Source organism: Sceloporus occidentalis, unplaced genomic scaffold (genome assembly GCF_023333645.1).
Source record: "Sceloporus occidentalis isolate IW3139 unplaced genomic scaffold, rSceOcc1.0.p SCAF_4, whole genome shotgun sequence".
Lineage (NCBI taxonomy): Eukaryota > Metazoa > Chordata > Lepidosauria > Squamata > Phrynosomatidae > Sceloporus > Sceloporus occidentalis.
In genome coordinates, this window is record NW_028316984.1 from 163,495,699 (window position 1) to 163,519,265 (window position 23,567).

Genomic DNA, 23,567 nt, shown 5'->3' on the forward strand with positions numbered 1-23,567 from the left:
AACATGACTTTTTGTAAAACCAACTCTAACTGACTGGAGCCATTATAAGATGGTATGTCTCAAGTCCATCCTTTTCAGGTGATCGAGAAAGATCTCCTGGTTACTAATATTTAGAAATCAGTATCACTGACTTCTTGAAAGATCAGCATAACCAAAAGAACATAACTACCCCTGCCTTTGGTATTGTTCAGTTATCCGCGTGTTCAAAGCTGTCTCAATTCCCAAGCCAGACATGAAGCCAGATTAAACCAATTTCATCCAAACCAACAGGCTACCCTCACGTCATTTTCTCTTCGCTAAACTGACTAGTTGGACATTGGTTGGAATAGTGAAGTGCAGCTTAATAAAAGTTTTACAGTATCTACCTTAAGGCTGATAACATCTAAACAATGGCGGGTTACATACCACTGAGAAGCAGCGGTCTGGCTCCGCCTCCGCTTGCAGCGTCCGGGAACCTCAGCCTTTAAACTGCGCGGCTCCCGGACGCTCCGAGGAAGGATCGCGGAAATCGCGCTCCTTCCTGGGCCCCGGAAAAGACGCCGTGAGGCGCTAGTCACGCACTCGTGGCGTCACTTCCAGGGCGTGACGTGCGGACGCAGAGCGTCCGTTACGTCAAGATGGCAGCGGCCGTGTGGAACGGCCACCGCCATTTGTTACGGACTCAGTCCGTGCTAGGGTTAGGGGCCTAACAATTGAGGAAAAGCATAGAGAGCCTTTTTGAATATTGGAAGAACACTTTCTAACACACACACACCCCTATACTTGCCTCCCAATGTTACACGGCAGGGAGGGACAGGAAAGCCAGGAAAGGATCCTGGAAGCTACAACCATTCGCTGCTGCTTGCACCACCACTTATGCACACATCCATTGAAACAGCTGCGACTTGCCCTCTGTGGAAGCTCAAACTGTGGATGGAAAACCCACAGTTGGCACTGGCATGCTGTACTATTTGCTATTACTTAGATTTCTAGAGTTTCATGTGTCGCTCTTTGAAAAAGGGAAGTGTGTGTGGAATCAATCCTTATTCTGGTTGCATTCTGTATTGTATCATCACATCTATTTTTTCTAGTTAATTTTGACGATCGTTACTACTCCATGAGGCTTCAATTTGATACGCGACAAAAGGGATGGGCATTGTTCAATAGAGATGTCTGATCATATCCTGTTTGTTATGGAAAATTTCTCTATTTAAACATATAGGTTTGATGGACCACGAGGAAGAGGCTTTGAGAGATTTGAATCTCCAAGACAGAGAGGGCCTCATTTTCAGGGCCAACGTTTAGAAGGTCCACGGACAAGGCTTCAAAATCAACATATGGATGGATCTTCAGGCAAACAGGGGACTATCCCTCGGGGACCAGCAGCAGCATTTTATACTCCCTCGGGTGCACCACAAATGCAGACTTCTCAAGCAAGTGGACCACGGTGGAGAGGACCTAGACCTCCTCTGGGGCAACAGAATCATCAAGGAGAAAATAAAGAATCTATTACTGAAATGGGAAGTGGTCAGTCAGCAGCACATAAATCTAAATTTACGCCAGATACAAAAATCCCTGGCCCAGGTCAACCTGATAAGGACTTGTCTACAGCGCAACAAAATTTATCCAGAAAAGAGGGTGAAGTAATGTCAGAAGGGAAGAAGCAGAGTGCAGCTGAGTCTGAATTGCAATCAGAAGAATCAGAAACATCTTCTCATACTTCAGCTGCCCTGCATCAGCCACCAGTTTCCACACTTCCTCCAAAACCAGGAGGGAAGAAAACATTATTACCGTCACCACTAATAGGAAATAAAGAATTGAATTCTATGGAAGATAAACTGGCCTCAGAAAATAATCAGAACGAACAGTCCAAATTGGAGAACAGGGGGAGAGGGCAAATTAAACCAGGAGATAATCAGGCAAAAGGACCAGTTGGCAGAGGCAGGGGCCAGGGTAGAATGGAAGATACTAGAGGTAGGGGACGAGGCCGAAGGGAAGATGTCAGAGGAAGAGGAATGCCAAATAGAGGTAGAGGGCAGACTAGAGATGTATCAGGCAGAGATGTAAGCAGTGGACTAGGAAACCATGACAAACTGTCAGAGGGCAATTGGGAATCTGGGATGGGAGGACAGTCGGGCAACCAGGAAAGGGCATTGGGTAGGAGATCAAGCAGCCAGGAGAGAGGGTTACCACCTCGGATCAGCAACAGAGAGAGGGGCCGTGCAGGTAGTCGAGAAAGAGGCATAGTTAGGCCCCCCAGCAGCCAGGACAGAGCACTGGATCGACAGGTTGGGAGCAGGGAGAGGGGCCCAGTTCGTCGAGCTAATAGCCGGGAAAGAGACCTAGGCAGGAGACCTGGTAGCCGAGAGAGAGACCTGGGAAGGATGCCTAGTAGCCGGGAGAGGGATCTGCACAGGCATGATGAAGATAATATTGAAAATTTACCTCAATATTGTGAAGAACCAACTAGGCCTCCATGGACATATGGGGATGTTGGTATGGAAGAGGGACATCCGTTTGAATACAGAGATGGTCCTCCCCTAGAGCGCAGGCGATTGGATGAGTGGGATAGAGACAGATACTGGCATGAGCGTGACCAGCAGTATCATGATGATCCCTTTGATCCATATGAGAGAGATGACTTGTTACCACACCACCATCCATTGCCTCCACTTTCACCTCTGCCCCCTCTGCCTCCCTTACCTCCCTTGTCTGCTGATCTTGAGAGACGAGATCCATTTTGGGATGATTGGGAAAGGCCTGTGGGTAGAGACAGGGAGATAGACAGAGATCTGGACTGGATCAGAAGACCCTTGGATGTGTATGATCGTGAGTTAGAAAGGGACTGGGAAAGAGATTATGTAAGACCATTGGACAGAGGCACTTTGAGTCATGATCTGGACATACCTCCTCTCCCACCACTTCCTCCCCTTCCTCCTTTAGACAGATATCATGAGGATCGATGGCTGGATGAAAGAGAGAGAGATTTCTGTGACAGAGATCCTAGAGACAGGGGAGAACTTAGAATTCGAGAGTATCCAGAAAGACATGATATGTGGAGAGAACAGTCTGACTTCCCACCTGACAGAGGTGACTGGGAGAGGGAAAGGTTTCCAGATAGGTGGTACCAGAATGAAAGGGAAAGATACCCACCTTTAGAGGATCACATGGAACCACCACCACTGCCACCTCGGTCTGAACTGTTGGGAGAAGAGCCAAATGTAGCAGCTGAGCAGTCATTAGGAGGAGTAATGATCCTTAGCCAAAGGCAGCATGAAATAATCTTGAAGGCAGCCCAAGAGCTAAAAATGCTACGGTGAGTTGATGCTATGCTTGTTTAATTTGTTGGTTTTATGTGTCTTCAAGTGGACTTGACTTATGGCAACCCCATCACAGGGTTTTCTTAGCAAGATTTTTTCAGGGGAGGTTTAGCATTGCCTTCATCTAAGAGTGGGAGTGTAATTTACCCAAAGTCACCCAGTTGGTTTCTAAGGCTGACTGAGGATTCAAGCCATGATCTCCTTGAATCCGAGTCCAGCATTCAACAAACTACTACATCAAATTGGTTCTCACTGTTTCATTTACTTTAGAAATTTCTTCCTTTCCATATCCTTGTATGTGCACATCAAAGTGGCAGATAGCTGTACATAATTATGGCTTCTAAAATGCAAGTGCCAAGTTAGGTTTGTAAGGCTGATACTCCTATCAGTCATTGAGATAACTGTGCTTTAAATGTTAACTTTTATCAAATTAACACATTACAATATTTTGAAAGTGTCAGAGATTCTCCCATAGTGCCAAGAAAATGTGGGCAGAACATACCCATGTTAGAAAAATTGGAATAACATAGCTGATGGATATAATTCTTATCTTGAACCTGGGGAACAAAGTGGATTATGAATGGGTGATGAAGTCAAAGAAATCCTGCTAATGCACACCTGGATATTTTTATTAAAAAAATCCAAAGAGAGATTTGAGAAACAAAAAGATTTGTAAAACAGAAATGGGGGCTCATTAGCTTCTAAAACAAAACCATTTGCATGAAGGGTCATTTGCTACTGTACTTCCTGATCCTGTCAAAACTAAGCTGGGAGGGTTCAGAGAAAAGTAGTTGTCATGGCTAGCAGCTACCAATACCTCAAATGGATAATTAGCTCCCATTTGTGAATTAGCACACTAGATCAAGGACTCAAACTTAAAATCAGATTTCTCCACAGGGAGGACAGACTAAAGTCTCTTTTTGTGTGTATTCAGTTTTAAATTACTGTATATACTCAATTATAAGTTGACCTCATGTATACATTGAGGGAAGGTTTGGGGGCCAAAATTATGGATTTTGCCATGACCCGTAGATAAATCGAGGATAAAACTTGGAAGCACCTTCAATGTATGTATGTGTGCACAAGGCAAGAGGGACTCTAATTGAGGCTTTTTGCTTCAGCATTTTAGCCTTCATTTCAGCTTTTACCCCCCAGAAAGCGAAGATGCAGGCAGGAGATAATCACCCAGGACTCTTACTGCTTGGCTCAAGAAAGAGAAAAACTGCTCTCCCCACTGCATGGGGAAATCTGAAAGAGCTGCTATCACATTACCATACTGACCAATAAATAAATCGACCTGAGATTTTGGGGTCAATTTTTGGGCATACATTTTTCGACTTATAGACAGCTATATATGGTGTTGCAGAAAGCTACCTGCTGGGGTTTTTTTCCATGTAGTTCTATGGATGCATCAGATATTAGGTTCTTAGTCTGGTGTGATTCTTATAACCATGGGACAACTTAGGATACTTGCTTGCATACAAAAGTTTGCTTCCTAGAAAGACTTCTGTCCAAAGTACTGGAGAGCAACTGCCAGTCAGTGTAGATAGTAGTGAATTAGATAGAGCTTTGGCTAGACATTGCATAATACAGCTTCCTATGTGATTATAAAGAGGTTTATCACATGTCAGGTCCTTTGGACATGGGCTCCAAGTTCTCAGCCTTCCATCCTTTCATAGGTCATTTGGTTTTAATGAATACCCAGCTTGTTGGGGATAATTGTCTAACACATTATAAACCACTTAGAGAGTGCTTAGTTCACTACAAGCAGTATAGAAATGTAAAGTGCTATTGCTATTACTATTGCTTTGGTAAATTGTGATGAATTTTTTTACCTACTTAAGAAAGTAATGTGAAGCCATCATTTTGATGTGTATGATAAATTTGCCCTAAAGGTTTTGTAATCAAGAATTTGTAATCAAGAATCAGGATGTTTTTCTGAAATGACCTCTACAAATATCATAAACTTGATTAGAAAGAAATACCACTTGGCAGCTAAATGGTTTCTGCAACTTGATTATTGCCAGGTTTCGGTTCTGAGTAAAGTGCTACATTTGGTTGATAGTATTTATTCTTAAAAATATTACCCTTCTCCTTTTGACAAATGATAAAATGGCTGACAATACAAACTAACAAAATCCAAGCAGAACAAAATTAAAAAAAAAATACAGACAGAAACCGAAAGACTGCTGATACAAGCTCAGTCTAAAAAGTCTTACAAAGTAGCCAGGTTTTAGTCTGCTTCCAAATATTCCAGCCAAGTCTTCTTGAAAAAGGTGTAGTACTCATGTCATAATTTGAAATGTATACTCATTGCTCATTCTTGAAAACATTTTAAGAAAATAATATACTTTTTCATTCTACAGAGAACAGAAAGAACATATGCACCACCTGACAGAATATGTTCCTGAGCCCCAAATACCTGAGTTGCCACTACAGGAAATGCCTAGATCACAGAATACAGCTAGTAGGAAGGATAATTTCCAGGTAAATTAAGCACTGCCACGGACACAACTGGGCAAGTGTAACTTTGATATGATACATATGGTTTTTGGTATATATTTTTAAAATTGGGTTTTACTGCCAAGAAAAGTCCAAATGATCACAAAAATATTATTGTATAAGTGTCTTCCTATCAAATAATTTAAAAAAAATATCAGAATTGAAATAAATAATGATAAATACCTAGCTTAGCAAGCAAATTGTTTTGATTTTTTTCATTTGTTTTAAAGATTTCATTCTGGGGAAACTGCTAGGAAAGAATTTTGTTACCTCGTCCCAGCAGATTCACTTAAATTCACTTCCAACATTAGTTTTTCAGTAGAGACAGAAACATAGGCCCATCTTGTGTAAGGACAAGGCACATAAGCAGGAGGTATCTGATTAAGTGCCAATTCTTCACCACCAATCCTTACCTCAGTGGTCCAAAATACAGCAGAAATAATCCAGTTTAAAACTGCTTTAACAGCCCTGCTTTAATGCTAAGCAATTCTGGGTACTGTAGTTTTGTGAGACATTTAGCCTTCTCTGTCAGAGAGCTCTGGTGCCACAATAAACTACAATTCCCAGGATTCCTTAGCACTGAGCCATGGCAGTTAAAGTAGCCTCAAACTCGATTGGTTTCTACTGTGTGTTATGGACCAGTGATGTATTAAATGCTATTCGATTGCATCTCCCAGCCTTCATAAGCAGAGTTTCAAGGGGTTTCAGAAGGAACAAGTGTGAAAACCCTGCTCTAGATCCATAACAATCAGAGCCTAGCATTACTAATAGTAATATTTAATTTTTTAAAAAATCATATCTATTGAGTTTTATAACATTATCTAAAAAAAATACAACAAGGCAGAATAAGGTCAAAAAATAAAATAAAAAATAAATGTCATAACAACTAAAGCATGGTTCCATTTCGATATAATCATATAATATATTTATCAAATTGAAGTACTGCATCTCAGGTTTTGCTAATACCACGGTTTTCCAACCTTTTCCCATTTAGTCTCAAATTCTTGGTTTGTTTTCCCTGTGGGTGGTATTGTTAGCATCTCGTTGACTCTTAGTTTCCACTCTTCTATAGAGGGCATTAGTGTTGACTTCCAGTATCTGGCATAGACCATGTGTGCAGCTGTAATCATATATAGGATTACACTTATTTGATTATGAGTAATATTTAATTTGAAAGCAAGAAATATACTTTATTTTTATAATTTGTAGTCTCCCTTTCATTCAGAAAGGAAGTCTAAGATGCTTAAAAACAGCCCAAATAACAGTAATCCAGATCACAAAAATAAAATGTAATGGCATGAAGAATACTATAAAGTAGTAGACTCAGTAGTTATTCCATACATTTTTACCCAAAGAGAATTGATTCTATCTTTCTGTAAGATTACATGGCAGGTCCTTTGTCAGGTGCCTCTTGCTAAGCAACTACAAGCTGCCTAATGATAGCACCATTATAGAAAAAAAATATTTGATCTTCATAAGTGTCATGTTGCCCCAAAAGAACCTCAGATAAAGGGTTTCTTAAGAAGACATCAGTAACCAAGGGAGAGTGTGAGAAATTTCCTCCATAAGATACCCAGGCTCCAAGAGGTAAGGGCTTAAAAGATTATTGCAATAAACTTTAATAGATCTAGGAAACTATCCATAACCATTACAATTACTATACTGAGAGGAGGACCACTTCACTTAATACTGACCAATTTCTGAACTATATTGAATGATAATTCCATATAGTACAATAAGGGCAGGGAAACGTCTCTTAGGCCAAGGGCCAAAATCATTTTCAGATAAGTTTTTGGGGAGGTCACATTCCACAGATGGACAGGGTAAGAGCAAAAGGATGGGACTGAAAGTACTGGTCTGTTTTGACTCTTAATGCCAGTATGTCAGCTTTAGGGGAGGCATTTTAATCTTTCTGAATCATAAAAAACCTGAACAAAAGTCAAGAAATCACCAAATTTTGGCATCATGGGGAAGGGCATATGTCCATCTAGGGAATGCAGGGAGAGAGATTAAAATAGTAGGAGGGACCAGATTTGGCTCAGGGTCTGAGGTTCACTCTAGTTTTGACAGTGTATTAGAGTAACTAATCTATGAATTCATCATGGCATGAATAGTGGCTATTTAGATCCTTATAACAGAGGTGTCCAGTGACTCTGAAAACAAGGTTCTTCTGGATCAATTTGAGTTTGTAAATACCGAGGACGTGGACAAGCTCCTTGGTAGCATGAAAAGGATGACATGTTCTCTTGATCCTTGCCCTTCCTGGCTGACCGTTCAGGGAGGAGATGCTATAAAAATGTCTTTACATCGTATAGTTGATGCATCTCTCCGGGAGGGGATATTTCCATCAGCCTTGAAACAGGCAATAGTGAAACCACTTTTAAAGAAACCCTCCCTTGATCCCCTGCAGATGTTTAATTATAGACCAGTCTCTTTACTACCATTCTTGGGCAAGGTGATTGAAAGGACAGTAGCCTTTCAGCTCCAAGCTGTCTTGGATGAAACCAATTATCTAGACCCATTTCAAACTGGCTTTAGAGCGGGATACGGAGTTGAGACTGCCATGGTCGCCTTAGTCGATGATCTTTGTCTGGGCATCGACAGGGGAAGTGTGACCCTGCTGGTGCTCTTGGACATCTCAGTGGCCTTTGATACCATTGACCATGGTATCCTTCCGGAACGCCTGAGAGAGTTGGGTGTTGGGGGCACTGTGCTTCAGTGATTCCTGTCCTACCTCTCGGGTAGATTCCAGATGGTGAGGCTGGGGGACAGCTGCTCTCATAAAAGAGAGTTGACATCTGGTGTCCCCCAAGGCGCCATTCTGTTCCCCATGCTATTTAACATTTACATGAAGCCGCTGGGACAGATCATCCGGAAACATGGAGCGCGGTGTTATCAGTATGCTGATGACACCCAGATCTATCTCTCCATGTCTCCGACTGGTACAGTGACTAAGGATGGCGTCTCTCCTTTGGATGCCTGCCTGGAGTCAGTAATGGGATGGATGAGGCAAAACAAACTCAAGCTGAATCTGGAGAAAACAGAGGTACTCGTGATAGGTACCCCAGGCCCAGGCAGGGAAATTTGTCATCCAGTCCTGGACGGGGTCACACTTCCCCTAAAGGACAAAGTCCGCAGTTTGGGAGTACTCCTGGATTCATCGCTGCAGTTATCATCTCAAGTGGATGCGATGGCCAGGAGTGCTTGGTACCAGCTTCGGCTGATACACCAACTGCGTCCCTGTCTGGACTGAAAGGACCTTGAAACTGTAGTACATGCACTGGTAACTTCTCATTTGGACTTCTGTAATGCGCTCTACATGGGGCTACCTTTGTACTAGGTTCGGAAGCTTCAGCTAGTTCAAAATGCTGCAGCCAGACTGGTCACTGGAACTTCCAGGTCAGACCATATAACACCGGTACTAAGATCTCTACACTGGCTGCTTATTAGCTTCCAGGCTCAATACAAAGTGTTGGTTATTACCTATAAAGCCCTATATGGCTTGGACCCAAGTTACTTGAGGGAACTCCTCTCCCCATATAGTCTGCCCCGAACTCTCAGAACATCAGGAAAAAATGTATTAGTACACCCTAAGGTGAGACTAACAGCAACCCACCAGAGAGCATTTTCATCAGCAGCACCAATGTACTGGAATAAACTTTCAGAAGAGCTTTGTACGACTCCCACATTGGACGCCTTCAAAAAAGCTTTAAAGACCCACCTCTTCCGATTAGCATTTCCTTCGGACTCCTCATAGAGATTGACTACCCTGATACAAATGGTTAACTACAATTGATAGATTCCTTGCTTGTCTTATTGCTTGTTTTATTGATGTTTCGATTTTTATTGGTTTTTATTGATAGGTACATTGAGAGGTTGTTTTTATGATGTGTAAATTTTAAATGATTTTGTGAACCGCTTTGATCGCCTCGGAAGAGCGGTATATAACTAAAAAAAGCATATTATTATCTAAAGACCTCAGACCTGGAAATACAGTTAGCTAAACGAATTATGGTTAGTTTAAAATAAAATAGCTACATAGAGCATGATTTAAAATAGAGTTGTTTTTACACTTAATTTAATGCTGACTCTATTTTGTTGTTCCAGACAACAAACAGCAGTTAACAAAACTAAGAAACATCTAAACTCTCTTCTCTGAGTGGGAGAAAGAAGGATGGTCATTTAAGCCTGACACTTGCTTTGTCTACTTCCTCCTTAATACAAGTTGTGCTAAGTCATGGTTTAGCTTGACATGCTTACACATCCATGATCTGTTAGCATTGTTTATATGACATTTCTTTTGTTTACACATTTCCTTTTCTCTAGGCCCCTTCTGAAATGCAGTCTGAGGTCCCAGTAGAGGAGTCGCCTATTCAGCCTACTCCAGCTGTAATTATAAAGCCACCAATCATGTTTCAAAAGCCTGCTCCAAGCCAGCTACCAACAACCAAGTCAGCTGCTCCAGTGGCAAAGACTTCTACCCCAGCTATTCTAGCTGCAAATGCTCCTCAGGCAGCATCAAAGGTTCCTGCTCCACCAACACAGCCAAATGCTCCAATTCCCATTTCATCTGCAGCACCCACACATGTTGCAGCTCCTGTCGTAAAGTCATCACCTGGCATGAACCAAGAGCATTGGGATGAAGATTCTTTCCAGGGACTTTGGGACAGCAGTGAAGATAAAGGTTTTAAATCAGAGTATAACTCACCTACATCAGATCCCTCATTGTCTTCATCAGTAGTCCCAGCATCCATTGCTCCAGGCATAGCACATTTTTCCAAGCCACCACCAATTATTCATCAGACAGTTGATTATGGACATGGACACAGTCATGGACAAGGTGAAATGTGTTAAATGTTGTTAATGCTAGTTAACCCACTAATAATTCCTGCAGCATGAAAGAAGCTGTTGTCTTCAGAGTAGAACAGCAGATTTCATTATCTGCATTCTAAATGCGAAGTTTGTGCTGATGAAGGGAAATTAATGTTATGTATGATGCCCTTCTCCCATAAATCTTAGGCTGTATCTGCTCTGCAAAAATAATGCAGTTTGGCACCACATTAACTTTCATGGCTCAGTGTTATGGAATTCTGGGATTTGTAGTTTGGTGGGGCACCAGAGATCTCTGACAGAGAAGGCTGAATACCTTACAAAACTACAAATCCCAGAATTCCACAGCATTGAGCCATGGTAGTTAAAGTGGTGTCAAACTGCTTTATTTCTATAGAGCAGACAATACCCAGGTCATCTATTGAAGCGAGAAGAGTTCTTGTTTATACTTGTAGAGTAGGAGTGAGATGCTCCACATTGAAATCGCCTCCAAATTAACCAGCAGTTGCACTACTGAATTCAGTTGAGGGAAATGAGCTGGTGTTTCCCTATAAAGCATGCTAATCTGCTCTGCTGATAAACAAGGCACACATTGTCTGCATGTCTTGTTCAAAAGGAAGAGGCCTGCTTCCACACCCTCATTGTCTTACCATCAGAATTAAGCAGCACAGTACTGGCGAAGATGGGAAACTGCTAGTGCCTTTAAAACAAAGGACAAAGGCAATATGCACCTTGTTTCTAGCATTCCCTACTCTGTTGTAAATGATGTACCAGGTCCTGGTGGCTTCAGCATATCCTAAACATCTTGTAAATAATAAGTTGACTATTCTTCACACGCACACCTTATTTTAAAGGGACCCCCCCCCTTTTTTTTTTTTAATGTCAGTATCAGTGGCTGGGGCGAGTGGACAAGATGTTGGCCACCAGTGCCATAGAACATGTGGCTAACTTTAGACTCAATACTGGTAAACAACTGAATAAGCAGTTGGCAGTTTATCAACTGGTAGACTCAGTTGGCAGACTCAGCCTTCCATCCTTTCGTAGGTCAATAAAATGAATACCAAGCTTGTTGGGGGCAATTGGCTAACACACTGCAAATCACTTAGAGAGTGCTTAGCACTATAAAGTAGTATAGAAATTCTATTGCTATTGCTATACTATGGTGGAATCTGAAGCTGCTGTTTTACTGTAAGAGGATGATTAAGGGAATCCACCATGCATTGATTCACATGTAATGGTTTGTATATCATTTGTGCAATTAAACACTTCTATAACTCCAGCACTAATGTGGAGTACTTTTCTTGTTAAGAAAGGTTAAAGAATTACAAGTATTGTAATTTAGAGTACAAGTATTGCAATTTAGAGAAAAGATGCTGTAGAGGTTTATAAAATTAAGAATATCTTGGAGCAAGATGCTTCTTGGCTTGATTGATGCAAGATAGTGGTTAATGCTTTGCAAATCATTGCTTCCTCAACATTATTTTTTGATGCTTTTGTTGAAATTTATGGTTGTTTTGACAGCTTTCCACTGCATCACAATGACTTCCTATTTGTCTACCCACTCTGTTAACTCAAAGAAGTTGGGTTTGGGGCTCCTGGTCAAAACCGGAGCTTTATGCTCTGTGTAACTGCTCAGGAAGCCTTACTGGTGTTTTCTGCTTTGCTTTTGTAAACAGAAAAAAATATTGAAAGATGAATGAGTTGCAGTGTTGCTAAGGGATTTTTTTTCCCTACAGTATTTCCTCAAGAGCTTTAGCTGAATAATATCTGTTTTTTTAATTGAATTAAGTATTTGTGAGTAAGGCAAAACACAAAATCTTTATGCTGAGTTCCATTTGCGATTACTACAATTTATACATCCTCTGAAACCATTGCCTTTATTAAATATAGGATAAATGCATTGAGAGGAAGAGCTTGGAAGAACGTGTTTACTTACACTGTTGCCAATTTATATTTAACAGACATTAGTACAAGTAAAGGTGGGCAGATTCCTTATGGGGAACGAATAACTCTGCGTCCAGAACCACTTCATGAGAGGCAATCCTTTTCAAAAGGTGGGTGTATCTTGAATGTTTCTATGAAGAAGACAAGCATCACTTTGATATTTAGTAGCAATCTCTTGTTTTATAGCAAGGAGATTTAAATGATTCCCTAATGCTTTGAATTTATAAAAATATGTTCATTTGGGGGTGTCTTAGAGATATACCTGCAATGGTTGAATTAAAGGAGTCTGCTGCATTAGAGAGCAGGAGGAACTCTCATTTTCTGAATATCCCTGCATATTTTTAAAAGTCCTACAAATGTGAAACCTGATGCGACAAAGGGAGTTTAACATAGTTTTCTCTGTTATTAGATAGTTTTCCTGAAGAGAATGTTTAATATGTGGAAGCTTCTTCGCTCTTTTTCTCTGTTAGCTACAGAACAGTTCTTGACTTCCTTTTTTCAGAACATCCAAGCCAGCGGGATCGATATATGAAGGAAAGAGAAAATTACTTTGATCGGCAAAATAATACCACTTCTGAACACAGAGATTTCAGGAGAGAGCGAGATCCATATAGGGACCGTATTTCTGGTGACCATGAACGGGAAAGATTTGACAAAGAACGCTATCCACGAGAACGAGAAGACAGGTACATGATGTGGGATTAATAGGATAAGTAATTGTGTCTGTCCATAAATTGTCCTGGTTGAACATTTTTCTTTAAAAAAATTAATTTTGTTAAATTTTACATTTTTATTGTGTGCCTTCAAGTCATTTTTGACTTACAGTAACTCTAAGGAAAATCTATCATGGGAGTTTCTTGGCAAGATTTGTTCAGAGGACAATTTGCCTTTGCCTCCCTTTCAGGCTGACAGACTGTGACTTGTGCAAGGTCACCAATTAGGGTTCCATGGCTGAGTGTGGATTCGAACCCTGGTCTTCAGAATCATAGTTCAGGGCTCAAACGACTACACTGTGCTTGCTACCATTTACATGTTGGATCATACAAAATCAAATATAGTAACATAGGCTTACATGAAAATGAACTGACTTAATATAAAGAATGGGTTAAATAAATAAACAGTAAAAAAAGCCCTCCAAATCTCAATAATGTTCAGTTCACAGCAGTTCAGAAATGTTGGCTTGATAATCAGCCATTACTTCTAGTATCAGTTAAGGCTTGGCTTTCCTTCATCTTGTCTTGTAAAGGAAATTAAACTACTCTTCCACAAAGGAATCATGTTGAAGGGATGACAAATGAGTAGTTTGTGGGATTTGTAACCTCTTCTCTTCAAAATATGACATTATTTCTTTATCATAACATTATTTTGAAATAATGCTTCCCAGTGTTGCTTGTTCCTTTTTAGGGGACCTGTTTAGCAATGGCAAGTTGGTGGATTGAATTGTGTTTGTGCTGTTTTTTCTATTAAAGTTGTATTCTAAATTCAGAGGTTTTATTCAATGATTAAATTATTGATACTGTAATAAGCTCCCTTGAACACCTAGGAGATAAGGCAGGAATTAAATAGTATGTTTTATTTTTCAATAATTTCCTTTTGCCCTACCTTGATTTACCCCAGGGGTAGGCAACCTATAGCTTCCAGCTGTAGAAATCAGTAACGAACCCTACCACTAAATTAAACAGAAATATATTGGACTGCTGTAACAATGCATGCCAAATCATAGTTTGTGGGTTTTTGGGTTTGTTTGTTTGTTTGCTTGCTTGTTTGTTTTGGATTATATAGCAAACTGTTTTACAGTGGTAGAGTGGCTGCATGCTGCTTATTCTTGGAAACATGTTTGATCATATACAGTCTGCCCTCTGTATCCACTGACTTGTTATCTGCAGATTTGAGCATTGATGGATGGCAAGCCTGTGGAGGGGGGGGGGGTGGAGGAGGAGGAGGCAGGAAGAGGTGAAGGAGGAAGGAAAAGGAAGGTGAGCAACAGCAGCGGGGAGTAAGGAGGAGGAGAAAGAAGGAGGCAGGAGAAGGAAGAAGAGGAAGAAAAGGAGGAGAAAGGAGGGAGAGCTGTGGCTGCAGCAACAGGAGGGGGAAGAGGAGAAGAAAAGGAGAAGGCAGGGAAGAGGAGGAAGAAAAGGTAGCCCCCTGCTGCGATGAGAGCAACAAGGCTGGTTGTTTTTTTTTGGGGGGGGGGGGGGGGCAAAGGCACCATTGAGTACTATGGGACTTGAGCATACACGGATTTTGGTATCTACATGGAGATTCAGAACGAACCCCCACGCAGATACCGAGGGCTCACTGTATTTATAAAAACAGAGATAGGATGTGCCTCGGGATTCCAAGAGCCAACTAACATTTTCCTATTGAGTGTTTTCTTTAGGGTGTGCATATTAGAGAATATTAGTTACATCCAGTAGTAGCATATCAGTTGGCTAGGAATTAGACGATCCAAGAGTCTTTTATATGTCTTTGCAGAATATATGTAATGTCATAGGAATTCATGTTGTACATGTTAACAAAGTACTATCTCCATTGGCAGGCCATCTCCTTCAAGAATTCAGTCTTACCGTGACAAAGATCATTCAAACTCAAGGAGAGGAGGATTTGAAAGGCAGCCATATGAGAGGAAACCTGATCGTCCACCCTATGATCATGGACCTTCCATATTTGGAGGTATAATTCTTGAACCTGAAGACATGATAGATGGGTTAGAATGAAGATTTAGTCTTCAGCTTGATTAATCCATCATGATTCACTGGAAAAGATTATAGTGCTTGCTGAAGTTTATGGCAGTAGAAAAAGAGGAAGACCATGTTACAAATGATTAAAAGAAGCCATGGCCCTAAGCTTGTGATACCTGATTAGAGCTGTTGATGACTGGGGCTCATGGAGTTCTTTCATTCATAGGGTTGTTATAGGTCAAAGCCAGTTTGAAACCAGGAACAGATGGGCCATAAGAAGCAGCTTCCAACCACTTTAGAAGCATGGCATTCAAACAACATATCCCCCATGCTATTTAACATTTACATGAAGCCGCTGGGAGAGATCATCCGGAGACACGGGGCGCAGTGTTATCAGTATGCTGATGACACCCAAATATGTTTCTCTGTGTCTCCGACTGATGCAGTGACTAGAGATGGCATCTCTCCTCTAAATGCCTGCTTGGAGTCGGTAATGGGCTGGATGAGGGAAAACAGACTCAGCCTGAATCCAGAGAAAACGGAAGTGCTCGTGATAGGTTCCCATGGCCCGGGGAAGGAGGTTTGTCCACCTGTCCTGAACGGGGTCATGCTCCCCTTGAAGGACTCAGTTCGCAGTCTGGGGGTGTTTCTGGATTCGTCGCTCCACCTTACATCTCAGGTGGATGCGACGGTCAGGAGCACCTGTTACCAGCTTCAGCTGATATGCCAGCTGCGACCCTACTTGAGCCGGGGGGACCTTCAAACAGTGGTACATGCTCTGGTAACCTCTCGATTAGATTTCTGCAATGCACTCTACATGGGGCAACCCTTGTGCCAAACCCGGAAGCTTCAATTGGTACAGAATATGGCAGCAAGGCTGGTCACTGGATGCTCCAAGACCTGCCATATAACACCCATTTTGCAAGATCTACATTGGCTACCTATTTGCTTCCAGGCGCAATACAAGGTGTTGGTTTTAACCTATAAAGCCCTAAATGGCTTGGGCCCAGGGTACTTGGAGGACCACCTCTCCCCATATAGTCCGCCCCGCACTCTCAGATCAACCGGGCAGCATTTTTTGAGTGTTCCTAAGACAAGATATGTCTCGTCCGTGCAAAGGGCATTTTCTACCTCAGCCCCTCAGCCGCTCTGTCTCCTCTGTAGATCTATTCAGGAAAAATCTCAAGACCTTCCTTTTGCGACAAGCTTTCCCTCATGTGTCCTAATTCCATCTTGTTCTCCCCCCAATACACAACTGTTTCTATCCAGCTAATTTTGTTGTCTTGTAAATACTAATGTTTTTAACGATGTGCTGTATAGTATGGTTTTTTGGGGGGGATGGGGATATTTGTTGTTGGGGATATGTATTATGTTTTTTATTGTATTAATGTTGTTAACCGCTATGATCTAATGTTGGAATAGCGGTATACAAATTATTATTATTATACGCCTCCAACATGGACCAAAGCCACTGTAATACCACATTCCAGTCCTTTTGACTGGAGAAAAAATGAGCCAGGATAATCTGGCTCCTGGCAGCACAAGTTGGGGTCAGCAGCCGCAGCCTGCTTTGAGAGTGGGCCTTGCAGTTGGCAAGGTCCCAAACTGGTTCTGGCCAGAGCATACTCAAGATGTTACTTCTCTGTCCATCTGCTCTGACCTTAAATAACAATTTCAAGGCTTAGAGACAAGGCTTCAGACCTGTTCCAGTTAAATGGAGGAATGTGTGCTAATTATGCAGAAATAACACTCATGCACTCACCATTTTAACTGTCATGGCTCAGTGCTATGAAATTGTAGTTTTTTGAGACATTTAGCCTTTTCTGTCAAAAAGCTGTGGTGCTACAACAAACTACATTTCCCAAAACTCTATAGTATGGAACAATGGCAGTTGTGTCAAACTGGATTATTTCTGCTGTGCAGAAGCCAGGGTATAACCTAGTTTGCTCTGGAGTAAATGTTAAATGACCTTCCTAAGGGTCATGTAGATATGGCCTGCTGTCGCAGTCCCAAATAGACTGCCAGCAGGAGTGGCTTTCTGCCACTCCTTTTGTAGTTTGGTTTGGGCCACCTTAGGTGGCCTCAGCATGACTTCTGAGCAGTTGTATTGTTTGAACACCATGCCCCCAAAGCACCCAGAAGGCACTTTATTTGGTCCATCTGTTTAAGGACCTGGACTATTAAAAAAATTAATATAAAATTGTGGCTGAAAGGGAAATTTGTTTGTATCATACTATGCCATCATCTGCTGGCTTATTTTTGTTCCTTTGAAACATTATTCTAAAATGGATAAATAGAATTTCTCTAGTCAGAAAACTTAAACTTCCAGAGCAACATATTAGAAAGGGAGGAGAAAAGGAACCATCTGGAAAATTATGATCTTGTCTGTTATTCAATCTAATTTCCTTTTTCCTCTCTTGTGTAAACTTCATGTTAAGGTGACCGGAGAAATTACCCTGATGATAGAATGCCCATGCCTACTCCTTCAATACCTCGACAGCCACCACCCGCCCCTCGTGTAGAGAGAAAACCAGAATCTAAAAATGTGGATGATATACTGAAACCACCTGGCCGGGAAAGTAGACCAGAGAGAGTAAGTATTGGGAATCTGGCTTTCTAAACTTAAGCAACAAAATGACCAAGATGTTAACACTTTACTGACATATATCACCTAATTTCCTGAAAATAAATTCCCATGCCTTGCAGTCTTTGACAAACCTGTGAAAAAGTACATTAGAATTCAGCAAAGGTACTCAATAACTACAGATGCATTTCTTCTCTCCAGGTATAGAGAGTCTGCAGTCAGACTAATCCTCTATCCTCATTTGCCTCTTAGTTAAGGTGCTGTAATTATGAAAGTTACCCTCACATAAGGATCTCATGGGTTAAGTGACAAGCAAGGGGAATTGCCATGCAGTTGATCCTCCTCCTCCTCCTCCTCCTCCTAAGTTGCCAATGTGGTGTTTATTGAATTCTGTGGTTGTGAAATTTAATGTTGCCACAGAATTCTCTCAGCAGATGTCAAAAATTGCATGTCAAAAATTAAGAAGTTGGGTCTTAGATCCTTTGTCTTTTAAGTTGGCGTCTGTGATGGGGGGGAGCTTAAAAGAAGAGCAGCTTATAACTGTTATCTTCCCTCTTGTGTCAGTGTCTCTGTTGTTCCCATAGTACTTTTATTCCCAAAGATGTTCCTCTTCTGTGTGCTCTAATATTCCTACTTTCTCCAGTTTATGTCTGAATTACCTGTCTTTTGAAATTCTTCCTTAAAAGATAAAGTTTTGCAAGAAGTTCCAACCTACACATTGCAGAACATTATATGCATGTCTGGTAAAGGGCCTTCTTCTGTGGCTCTCCAGTGGGAGCAACATATTGTGTGAGGATGTGGGAGAAGGCCTTCTTAACTATGGCACACTGGTTATGGAATTCCCTTCTCATGGGAGACCTGTTTGGCACCAGCCTTGGTTTCATTCCAGCACCAAGGTGAAACTTAGCTTTTTAATTAAAACCTTTTCAACTTAATGATCTCCTTCAAATCCACATACATACATGCTTTTAGACTGTTTTAACTTCTAAATTATTCACTTGTTAAATATGATTTTAGAATGCTTTTGTTTTGAATTTTAATAAGTTGATTTTACTGTAAGCCACCCAGATAACTTATGCTGTAGAGTGGGGTATAAATATATAATAAATAATACATATAAATAAATAAATATTCAAATATCCCATGATTTATGTAAATAGTATTAGCATACCTGAGTTACTGATATCCCACTCCCTGTTTGTGGACTTTGGATTAATGCAGGAAGATTAGAGACATCAGTTTGAAATCTGGTTCACGGTTAGCTGAGATCTGGCAGCATGGAGATATAGTGTAAAGTTCTACCAGCTGGAATGACATTACACATTCTTCCTCAAACCCCCATCACCAAATAAAAAAACCTTTGGCCTATTGCAACACACACACACACACACACACTTTTACTGGCTGGTAGAGAGTAGGTAGGTGAGAAGGAAGTGTCTAGCTATGTTCCTGTATTTCAGAGGTGAGCAGCTGTGGGAGGCTAGGAGACATTATACCCCTGGGAGACCTTGTGGGTCAGCATCTCCACCACACACACCTATAAAAAAACTCAAAAGCAAAATAAATTGCCCACAAATATCCCCCAGTGTCTTCTAGGCCCTGGGGGGGGGGACATTTCACCATATTTGAGGGGGACATGCACACCTTCAAGTCACCTGTCAACTGCATGAATTTCATAGGATTTTCTTAGGCAAGGTATACTCAGACTGATTTTGCCAGTTCCTTCATCTGAAATATAGCCTACAGCACCCGACATTCATTGATGGCCTCCCATATAAGTACTAGCAGGGTTGATCCTGCTTAGCTCCCAAGATCAGCAGGGATCTGGTGTCTTTAGGGTCTGTTGGTATTTTAATCTCTTGGCATTTTAGGATGTCTGGATTTTGGTGGATAACTATTTTGTATATTGCATACTCATTATTCAAATAAGTAGGTGTCCAGTCTTTCACTTATGTGGTCTTTGTTTTAGATTGTCATTATCATGCGAGGATTGCCAGGCAGTGGAAAGACTCATGTTGCAAAGCTCATCAGGGTGAGTAGCTAACAAGCAACTTTCTTTATGTCATTAATCTTTCACTGAAGATTAGAACTTAATTATATCTTATTCTCAGCCCTCTGTGTGTGTAATTTCCTTTCTTTTTCTTTTTTCTTCTTCGTTTTGTCAGTTCAGAGTACAAACTGACATATTTTGAGTATTCTTTTCCCATTTTTTAAAGCATAGCAACTGGATTTATTGAAAAGTTGAAAACAACATTTTCTCTTACGAACTGGAACAGGTTCTAACTAGAGCTTTGAATGTCACAAGATGAAACACTTGCATGTGAAACTGGTTTTCTTTTCTGTTTTCTTTCCAGGATAAGGAAGTAGAATGTGGAGGAGCGGCACCCCGAGTGCTTAGCTTGGATGACTACTTTATTACTGAAGTAGAAAAAGAAGAAAGAGACCCTGATACAAAGAAAAGAATAAAAAAGAAGGTACTTTTTATGTACATTCCATTCATCAGTTAAGTTAATGGACTTCTCAGTAAGATACTACATGTACTGCAGTAGTATTCATGATTACCAAAACAGCCTTGGGGCAATCCTAAAATATTCTGAGCCCCAAACGTGTATGACATACACTTTATTTAGTTTTGTGGACTAGACGGAATTGTGACAGTCTGGGGGGAATTGTCAAGAGTATGATTCTCATGAAATGCTTATTACCTGTTAAGTTGGATGGCATTTTCCAGCCTTTACAGTGGTGAGGGAACCATTTGCTCCACCCTCTGTGTCAAATGGGAGCAGTAATCAAAAATCTCTAGAGTCTGAACTGTGACCTCCTTGAAAACCCATTTGCTTCTGATGGTGGTAATGGTGGCAAAAGCAGCTTACTTTTATGACACAGTCACATCCATGGAGTACCATTCAGAAAGTTCTTACAAGTCATAAGGACTCTTTGCCATAGGAAAATAGATATGTGGATTACTCTCTAAAATGTGAATTACATACCTCTAAGTAGATCACATAGCTAAGTGTTCTGTGTGTATCCTTGCTTATCTTGACTGATAATTTCTAAGCAACAGCGGAAACCTGCTTGGGCTTTGGAGGTGGTAAATGTTTTACTAAGGTCCAAAACGTACTGCAGAAATAATCCAGTTTGAGACCACTTTAACTACCCTGGCTCAGTGCTAGGGAATTCTGGGAACTGTAATTTATTGTGGCACCAGAGCTCTCTAACAGAGAAGGCTAAATGTCTCACAAAACTACAGTTCCCAGAATTCCCTAACATTGAGCCAGGGCAGTTAAAACAGTCCCAAACTGGATTATTTGTGCAGTGGGTTTTGGGCCAATGACAGTGATTCTCAAACCTGCCTTGAAAGAGTGAGTTTTGAGACCTCTGTTGAAGAAGTTCTAATATTTTGAACAACTGTTCGCTAGCATTGAATTTCCTTTTTTTTAAAAAAAAATCAATGTTGGAGTGGGCCTGGCTGACCTAGCTAATAATGATTTAGATTTGAGGAACTCCTGTGATACTTGTATTTTTGTGGGGAATTTAATTTTAGGGAATTTGAGACATGTATATTTTGATTGAATGCTTAAATTTTAAGTCTATGGACTGTAATGAATTATGACTGACTAACTGATTTCCTTTAACCCAGTTGTTCTCAAATGGTGGGATGGGACCCCTGGGGTGTGCGCCAGAGTTGATAGGGACAGGGGGTGAAATTTGCAGGCCCTGGTCTGTCCTCGTCCTCTTTTTCCTGAACTCTTTTATGTGTAAAATTTATACATGCATTGAGTGAAATATTGAATTTACTTAAATACAACTGTTCTAATTTCAACAATGTTATTTCCTTTAAAAATATTAAAATATAAATATAGATAAATAGCATCATAGAATCAGAGTTGGAAGAGACCACAATGGCCATCCAGTCCAACCCATGCAGGAACTCTCAATCAAGGCATACCTGACAGATGGCCATCCAGCCTCTGTTTAAAGACTTCCAAGGAGGAAGACTCCACCACTCTCCGATGGAGTATGTTCTACTGTCGAACAGCCCTTACTGTCAGGAAGTTCATCCTAATGTTGAAGTGGAATCTCTTTTCCTGTAGCTTGCGTCCATTGTTCTGGGTCCTGTTCTCTGGAGCAGCAGAAAACAAGCTTGCTCCCTCCTCAGTATGACATCCCTTCAATTATTTAAACAGGGCTATCATATCCCCTCTTAAAGTTCGTCAGACTAAACATCCCCAGCTCCCTGAGTTGTTCCTCATAGGGCATGGTTTCAAGATCCTTCACCATTTTAGTTGCCCTCCTTTGGACACGCTCGTTTCTCAACGTCCTTTTTGAATTGTGGTGACCAGAACTGGACACAGTCTTCCAGGTGGGGCCTGACCAAGGCAGAATAGAGTGGCACTATTATTTCCCTTGATCTGGTCACTATTTTTAGCTGCCGAATCAAACTGTTAACCCATGTTCAACTTGTGGTCTACTTGGACTCCTAGATCCCTTACGCATGTAGTCTCGTTCAGCCAGATGTCCCCCATCCTATATCTGTGCATTTCGTTTTTCCGCCCTAAGTGTAGTACCTTGCATTTCTCCGTATTGAATTTCATTTTGTTAGCTTTGACCCAGCTTTCTAGGTTATTTAGGTCATTTTGAATTTTGATCCTGTCCACTGGGGTATTAGCTACTCATCCTGATTTGGTGTCATCTGCAAAGTTGATAAGTATACCCCCAATTTTGTCATCCAAGTCATTATTATTGATAAAGATGTTGAATAGCACTGGGCCCAGGACAGAACCCTGTCAAACCCCACTGGTCACTTCTCTCCAGGATGAAAAGGAGCCATTGCTGAGCACCCTTTGGCTTCAGCTGGTCAACCAGTTACAAATCCATGCAACAGTTAATTTGTCTAGCCCACCAGCTTGTTTTCAAGAATATCATGGGGAACCTTGTCAAAGGCCTTACTGAAATCAAGATATGCTATATCCACGGCATTCCTTTTATCTACCAAGCTGCTAATTTTACATTAAAAAAAAAGAGATCAGATTTGTCTGTCATGACTTGTTTCTCTGAAACCCATGTTGACTTTTTGTGATTATGGAATTGCCTTCTAGTTGTTCACAGACTCTCTGTTTAATGATCTGCTCTAGAATCTTTCCTGGCATTGATGTCAGGCTAACTGGACGATAATTGTTGGGTTCCTCTTTTTTCCCTTTTTGAAGATGGAGACAATGTTTGCCCTCCTCCAGTCTGTTGGGATTTCTCCTGTTCTCCAGGAGTTCTCAAATGTGCAAACGAAAATATGCATACCAAATACAATATATGCATACTATAAATAGTGTAATATACAGTGGCCCCTCCTTATATGCGGATTTGCCATGCGTGGACTTGAGCATCCGCAGATGGCAAACCCATTGGGGACAAAACTCCCTATCCTCCCCTCCTCTTTCCCTCCCTCCCTTCTTCCTTCCTTCCTTCCTTCCTTCCTTCCTTCCTTCCTTCCTTCCCTGCCTCCCTCCCTTGTTCCTTCCCTCCCTGCTTACATCCTCCTTGCCGCCTTCACCGTGGGAAAGGCCGGGTGGTGGTGTTGGAGGCCAAGAAGTCTCCAGGTCGCCACCTGGCCCTTGCGTGGCGGTTCAAGCAGTGGTGAGGAAGACGAGGCTTGGCCTCCAGCACTGCCACCTGGCCTTCTCGCCGCCTTAGGTTCCTCGCCGCCACCACTGCGGAAGGGCCTCTTAGCCT

General features: G+C 41.4%; 1 protein-coding gene across 6 annotated transcripts in view; it reads left to right on the forward strand.

The window, feature by feature from the left end:
* Nucleotides 1–23,567, forward strand: part of YLPM1 (YLP motif containing 1) — a 92,748-nt gene that overhangs the window by 41,537 nt on the left and 27,644 nt on the right. For all 6 annotated transcript variants that reach the window (XM_089522213.1, XM_089522214.1, XM_089522211.1 and 3 more), the window contains 9 exons: nucleotides 1,202–3,295; nucleotides 5,666–5,786; nucleotides 10,128–10,641; nucleotides 12,593–12,685; nucleotides 13,078–13,261; nucleotides 15,115–15,248; nucleotides 17,695–17,849; nucleotides 19,810–19,872; nucleotides 20,195–20,314. In XM_089522213.1, coding sequence (XP_089378339.1) covers nucleotides 1,202–3,295; nucleotides 5,666–5,786; nucleotides 10,128–10,641; nucleotides 12,593–12,685; nucleotides 13,078–13,261; nucleotides 15,115–15,248; nucleotides 17,695–17,849; nucleotides 19,810–19,872; nucleotides 20,195–20,314 — 3,478 coding nt within the window. The remainder of the gene's footprint in view (nucleotides 1–1,201; nucleotides 3,296–5,665; nucleotides 5,787–10,127; nucleotides 10,642–12,592; nucleotides 12,686–13,077; nucleotides 13,262–15,114; nucleotides 15,249–17,694; nucleotides 17,850–19,809; nucleotides 19,873–20,194; nucleotides 20,315–23,567) is intronic.